The sequence below is a fragment of the Phaseolus vulgaris genome, chromosome 2 (genome assembly GCF_051622355.1).
Source record: "Phaseolus vulgaris cultivar YP4 chromosome 2, ASM5162235v1, whole genome shotgun sequence".
NCBI classification, from domain to species: domain Eukaryota; kingdom Viridiplantae; phylum Streptophyta; class Magnoliopsida; order Fabales; family Fabaceae; genus Phaseolus; species Phaseolus vulgaris.
The window spans coordinates 27,706,312-27,713,329 of NC_143499.1; the positions used below are offsets into that span (position 1 = coordinate 27,706,312).

General features: G+C 35.2%; 1 protein-coding gene across 13 annotated transcripts; it reads left to right on the forward strand.

The window, feature by feature from the left end:
* The first annotated feature begins 81 nt into the window (after window positions 1-81).
* LOC150029087 (vacuolar protein sorting-associated protein 25-like) lies at window positions 82-5,771 on the forward strand. Of its 13 annotated transcripts, none has more exons than XM_090298479.1 (7): window positions 82-290; window positions 374-450; window positions 1,046-1,106; window positions 1,198-1,267; window positions 1,351-1,438; window positions 1,525-1,600; window positions 2,563-5,771. In XM_090298479.1, the coding sequence occupies exons 1-4, from the start codon at window positions 227-229 to the stop codon at window positions 1,227-1,229; spliced, it is 234 nt and encodes a 77-aa protein (XP_090154605.1). In that variant the 5' UTR covers window positions 82-226; the 3' UTR covers window positions 1,230-1,267; window positions 1,351-1,438; window positions 1,525-1,600; window positions 2,563-5,771. The 13 variants fall into 13 exon arrangements, 8 of the variants coding, with proteins under 8 accessions (XP_090154605.1, XP_090154602.1, XP_090154599.1 ...); XM_090298476.1 differs by having other exon boundaries at window positions 1,214-1,267; window positions 1,351-1,600; window positions 4,495-4,585; window positions 5,501-5,771; XM_090298473.1 differs by having other exon boundaries at window positions 1,214-1,267.
* Window positions 5,772-7,018: the final 1,247 nt, after the last annotated feature.

The following is a 7,018-nucleotide window of genomic DNA, read 5'->3' on the forward strand; positions in this document are numbered from 1 at the left end:
GTATCACGTTATCAATTTTACCTGTGTTAAGATAATTTATTTACTCATGAAATTTAAATTCTAATAAAATAATATCAAACTACAATTTACGAATTGAATTTTTTTGTTGGTGAACACGTTCACAATCGCGACACAATTTGCTTCTTCATCGGTGGTCTTCTTCCTCTGTCGTGATCCTTTTAGGTTTCGCAGAATTGAAGTTTCCCTTCATTTTCACTTCGCATCCATGTCGATATTCCTTCACAGTTTTTGTCCGTATAACCCTAGAAATCAACAGTATCACGTTCAAGGTATGACATTCTGTTACGTGTCTGCAAGTAATCAGCAGAAAATTATTTAAGCTTCTGAGAAGATCGTTTATATCTGTGTATAGCATTGAAGCACTCGAAAAATGCGGAAATTGAGAGAGTTCAAACTGTCACATTTCTTCAATTACCAACCATACTTCCCGTAAGTTACCTTTTTACCATCGTATTTTTCATTTTTATGCTTTGCGTTTGTTTTTGTTTTTTAAATTATCTGAAGAGAGCTTAACTGTTTTTTAGTTGCTGGACCTGCTTGTATTGGATATGTTTTGGGATTGCTTTTGATATTGTATTATTGTTGTGTGATTCCATTGTTTACCTCTTTATTTGCCAAATTCATTGTTTAGTGCTTAGTGTTTATTGATCAGAATGTTGATACTAAGGCTGTCTTTAGCAAGTAGTGGATTATGCTAGTGACCTTGGCTTCTAGCTTTCAGTTCGCAGCCACTAAGAAACACAAGAGAGAAGTAGATGCAACTATGGAAAGAGCTTATTTTGGAAATACCATTTTAGTATAATATCTTAAAAAAATTAACAAAATAAGTAAATCTTAGGAAAATTACAAATTGGGTAGTCGTGCTTGACTTTATTTTTATATGAAATAAAGTCGTGTGTATCGTAGTCGTGCTTTTCAAGTATGACTTACCTAATTTTGTAATTTGCTTATTCTAGTAATTTTTTCGAGAAATTACACCACAACGATAAATTTTCCGCTTATTTTGGATTGTTGTAAAATACAGAAGACATTTGTAATTGCACTTGAAGAAGAATTTCCTCTATTTACAAATCTTGTAATTGAAAGTAAGCTCAAAATCCTGCTTTTGTGTCATAAATGTTCCTTTAGTATTTGGTCTTGCTTGTTTCCACGCTTTTGATGTATGATTGTTTTCAGATTTTTTATCTTGCAGGGTCTCTTACTCATGAAGCTAGAGAAGCTTTCCTTTCAGTGTTAGTTCCTGAAGGTATGCTTCATTTCTCTCTAAGGATTTATTTTCTTGTAATGGCTCAGAGAAAAATGTCTCTACTGTATATTCTGATTTAACAGGCCATGCAGAATGGATGGACAAAGGACACAGGAAATATCTTATTCTCTGACATCAGATTCAAGATTGGGCTGACATTTTAACAAATTTGTAGGTTTAAATTGCTAGTTTGATAATCACTGCCTGCAATTAGTATTTATTACCTTGCCATTGAGTTTGCCTTAATATTTCATTAGGCAAAAGACAATGGGCTGGAAGATGGTATTGTCACGATTGAAGAAATACAAAGAGGGACTGAGTCTTATGGAACAGGTAATTTGTTAACACTTATAGGTTATTCAGTTAGCTAGAATTAGAGATAGGACAAGCTTGATGATTATGCTTCTTCAATGCAAATTGTCTCTTGTGTTTGAGTATATTTCTAGGACTTATAATAGTCGTTCTTTTGGTAGGTATTTTTTAATAGTATTGTTGCTTTTCAATTTTGTTTCCAATCAATTTGGTTGAATCGGACCTTTTGAATATTTATGTGGTTCTGGTAGTTGAGGGGTAGATGGAAATTTGAATAAATATTTCTTTACCTGTATTTAGATTCAATTTAGAATATGAAAGCAATCTTGCCAGAGAAGCAGTATGCCAAAAAGGATTTTTGGATATGAGCTGTGGTAAAAGAATTCAGCAATTCTTCATTTATCTTTATATTTTTTTTGCTTTTGAAATAGTATTTAAAGAAGTCTATGTTCTATTTTTATCTTTCTTAAGGGTGATTGGAAAGTGTGCAAGCAATGGAACAGATATAAAAACAACTAAAACGGAAGGTCACACATGTGGTGGTTTACTGATTTTATGCTTTGATATTTTCATAATCTAAAACCAGTTTAGTTAGTTTCAGTTTTATGATTTGGTTTTGTCTTCTTAATATTTCACTGTTAGTTACCTATAATGAAATATTATGTTGGCTAACGGTAAAATAGTCTTAACCTTTGATTTAAGTTTTGTTCTGGTGATTGAATTGAAGGAAGTATCTTGTCTTGAACCTCAGACCAATAGGGGTATTGCTGATGCAAAGGACCACTGAACAAATAAACAACCTTTGATTTAAATTGAATCTTAATGGTTTTTTAATTTTTTTAATTTTTAAATAATTTTTTAAGTTGTTGAAACTAAAAAAAAAAACCACTAAGCAGAAGACATAATGTTTTCTTAGTGTGAATTGTGTTTTTCTACTGCTGTGGATGTTTGTTAAATCAGAAAATGGTGTCTGTACCGACCAGGTCATTGGGTGTGATGACGTGTCTAGCAAGTGACTATGTAGAGCGTGCTCAGCAGAACACGTGGGCAAGAGAAAGACGAATGGTTCAGAAGTGAGCATAGTCGCCGTTCGTAGAAGTGGCGTTCCGCAGTGTACATAGTCGGTTGTCGCCGGGTTTGTGTGTCATCGACGTGTTAGATAATGGAAGATCAGCTGGTCTGACATCGCCACAAGGAGCACATCGCCGGATCTCCCAGTAAACTTAGTTAAAGCTGTTGGAGGCTCAGAAGAGTAAGTTCAAGCGTGTGAGTTCAGTAAGATGATTGTTACGCCAACATGGGGCGTGAAGGTCGAGTGGGTTGGAGGGAACAACTTGCTCATCAGCGACAGAATTCCCAAAGTGGACATTCGTTGGTGGCAAGGTTTCCTCAGCTGGAACATGCATGGCGTAGCAATAAGGAGGGTGGCACTTGCGATAAGCGATATCACAGAGATGGTGTACTTTGTTGTATCCGATACTCGCCTTGTCGGGTGGTGTTCCAGAGCGTATTACGTGCTAGATTACTCCTTGAATAGGAGACTTGGCCGCGCGACTGGTTACTACACAGAAAAGACGCTCAATTTACCCCCGCCCAGATGATGACACGTGTAGGGTTGGGTACTACCAGTTACCCCAACCCAGATGACGACACGTGTAGGGTTGGATGCTACACAGAAATGACGCTCAAGTTATCCTAGCTCAGATGATGACACGTGTAGGGTTGGGTACGACCTGTTATCCCAACCCAGATGATGACACGTGTAGGGTTGGATGCGAGCCACGCGTCCAAAGCGTAACTGCCTGGAGAGAGAAAAAACCTAGGTATAAAGGTAAACTTAACAGAATCGGCAGAGGTACGTTCATTACGGCTCATTGTTTTGGGTTGAGTGCACTTTAGTACGGTTCTACAGAGCATAGTTTTCTCTCAGTTTTTGGGTGTTCTTGTTACTGACTTGAGCATCGGAGCGCCACCGGCCGCAGAGGCGCCATCTTGTGTTTTCAGGTTCTAAGAGAGACAATCTGTGGAGTGGACTTGAAGAGCACGTGGTGTCAAAGCTGGTGCGGAAAGATCGTGATGAGGCATCGTTCTTACGCTAGGTCAACCGGCAGGATCAGTGTCCTTGGATGTGGCTTCCTCTATTTAAGGAGGTTATAAAACTTCATAAAGTAGACTTGTTCCATTAGAGTAAATGAAGAGACTACAAAATATTTTTGTCTCAGTCGCATATCAACTCCATCCCACCCTTCCATCTAACAATAAAAGAATTCAAGATAGTGGGGAGAAGGGAGAAGAGAAAAAAAAATTATTAGAAGAAAAGTAAATAATCAATCAAGTTCTCATACATGATACATCTTTGCTACTGTTGATTTGAAACAACTAAATTGCTTATTTCAGACCTGATTAAGAAAGGTTTCACTAGGGTTCTCTCGAGTTTTGACAGTAATTTGAGGGTTGTGCGCAGGGTTTAGGTAATTAGGCTTTTGGGTTGTTTGAAAATGGGCAAGCTACAGCCCAAAATGTCATTTTGAAAAAAGACAAAAAAAATTCTCCTGGGTGATATGGCAGATCTCGGACTGTGCTATTTATCTACAAGTATAGCATGGCAATGGCTGCCAAAACATTTTGAATTAGGCAATTCTTTCTGAATTATTCAAATTGTATATTCGCTTAAACAAAATCAGTAGGGGAGGGGAAGAAGGAAGAGTTTATATTATTTTCTACCAAGGCTTGACATTTAATCATAGTATGACCATAGTGTTTTCAGCTTATATTCTGTGTTGGAATGGAGATATAAACTGTGATCTAACTGATCTTTCTTTAAATTCTTGAGTCTTGACTTGTTGACATGGCCTTTTACTCACTTGAAGAATTATGATAAAATAAGATAAATAGTTGATTTTTTTTTGCTTTAGGTACTAAAATTGATACATAAGCAACACCAATGTATTTTTGCTATGCCGAAAAGGACCTCCCATCTTGTGGCAGATTTGTCTTAAGTTACCGGTATGACCTGTCTGATCAAAGATGTTCAGAATAGCTTTTGATGCTTGATTTTATTTAAAGCATGCCTGTCTGTTTTGATTTTGGCTTTTTTATGAGATATTTCTCTGTAGTTTTTCATTGCAATTAACTCTGTTTTATCACCTGGAAATGAACTACATCCTTTTGTAAGAAGTAGGATAGAAAGAGACAAGTCAGATAGTTGATTTGCTTAGTTCAGTTGACATAAAGTGCTAAGTGTACTCGGTTAAAATTTTGTTGAGCATTTGCATCTTTTACTAGGGTTTATAAATTTTTGGGAATTTTGCACTGAATGCATTATTTCTCTAATGCTGGAATCTTGAGCTGATTATTTGCCATATTAAAGTCTAAAGGGTTTGCCCTGGTTCAAAGTTGAAATGCTTTTTTGGTTGAGTGCAATTAGTGGTGTTAACTTTTTTTAGTTTTGCTTTCTTTGTCCTTTCATTACCCCCTGAAGCTTTAGACGTGAGATATTTTTTTTCCATTGAAACAAATATGCTGTTTTTACTTGTATTTCTACACCTTTTCAGTGATTAAGCAGGGGTCTTGTTAATTAATGTGGTTTAGAAATACTTACTTTGCTCCTTTCACTGAATGTTTATCACAACAATGAACTCTGCATTTGAGAACTTCATTATTACCATATAGAAGTTTCGGCAAATCACGTTTTAAAATTTGAAGCTTGTGAATTTCTTTATTTGCTGATTCATCTAATTGAGGGTATAATTGATCAAGTTGAGGGCACAGTGCACGTATCCTAAGTGCAACCAAGAGTTCTCAGCATTCAATAGATCCAATCCTTATGGGATCGAGTTGATCCACAACACCTGATCTAACAGGATCAGGATCGTTAATCTTTCTTTTATTTGTTTTCTGTCCTTTGTAAAAATTTCTTAGGTTAAAAGAACACATCCTAAGGCGACAAAAGATGAGGAGACTTCCAAGTGACATGGGGCCAACTTTGTATGCTTCATCTGGGTTTGCGTGCTGCTTTCTGAGTGATTGCTGGAAAGAGTAGCCCCTTGTACGGTTTAGAAATTGTTGGATCTATGCTTGCAAACTTACAGACATGGTAACTCATTTCCACCATGGCTGTTTTTACGCATTAGAGTAATGACAGACTATGTATCTGGAATTTTCTTTGATACGGCCATTTTTATTAACTTTTTGAAGTAGTTTTCATTGAACAGTCCCAAACATTCACCTTCGCTCTTTTGTTCAAATTTTCATCCACTTTGATCTGGGTGGTACTTGTTGTGAGCTGAATCTTCTGTCTGTTGTTCCAGCTTCTTTTATTTGTGCGAGGCTGTTTTCAGCAATAAATTAATCAAATGACAGGAATGGTGACAGAGATGCTAAATGTTTTAACACTTTTGTTGAAATACCTTTTCCTTGTAGGTTAAAATTTATTAGAAATTAAAGTTGTGTCTATTCTTACTATCATAGTATGAAGAGTATGTTTTAGTGTGTTACTAGCATTTCTAATTGGAAAAATTTGGTTGAAGTGCTTTTCGGTGTGAATAAGTAGTGGTCATTTGTATGAAAAACAATATTCGTCAATGAAAAACAAGTACGAGTTTTACATTTATTAGTCCAATCAGAACTGTGAACCGTAAGAAAATATCAATTAAATCGATAGTAGAGAACGCAAATAGAGGAAATGAAGATGGATACATTGAGAAAAAGGGTAATTAAAAGTTTTCACTGGAAATTTGTAGAAATGAGAAACACTTTTCTTAAATGACGTGTTCGTGTCAATCAACATTTATACGACACTCGTAGGACACATCGGTAAAGTGTCCAATTCAAAAAATATTGGTTTGATTTCTAACAATTCTAATACGATTTTAACATAATTTTAAAAAGGAGAAATATATTAATTTTCTAAAAACTCAAACTTATTGTATAAACTTTATTATAATTATAAAAATAAGGAACAAATCATTTTGAATCAGTCATGAAAAACATCTTTCTACTTCAAAAAAAAAATCTGAAACATACTTGTGTACTATTGTCAATTAATAATTATAATATATATATATATATGTGTGTGTGTCTCGTGTCCTATATTTTAGAGATTATACGTATCTCTGTGTCCGTGTCGTATGTATTAGTATCCATATCAGTGTGTGCTATATGTGTCTGTGCTATATAAAATGAGAATGATTGTGGAATGATTTTTCTTTTTAAATAAAAGTAGAGTCGGGTAATAATATATAATGTTAGAAATTAAAAATCAATTTGAGATTTTCATTCGAATTTTGCGCAGTGATAATGGACGTGAGTATCTTTCTCATTCTTTTAAAAATTTTATGACTTCTCATGATATTCCTCATCAAACTTCATGTGCTTATACACCTCAACAAAATGGGGTAGTTGAGCGCAAGAATAAACATCTTGTTGAAACAACTCGTA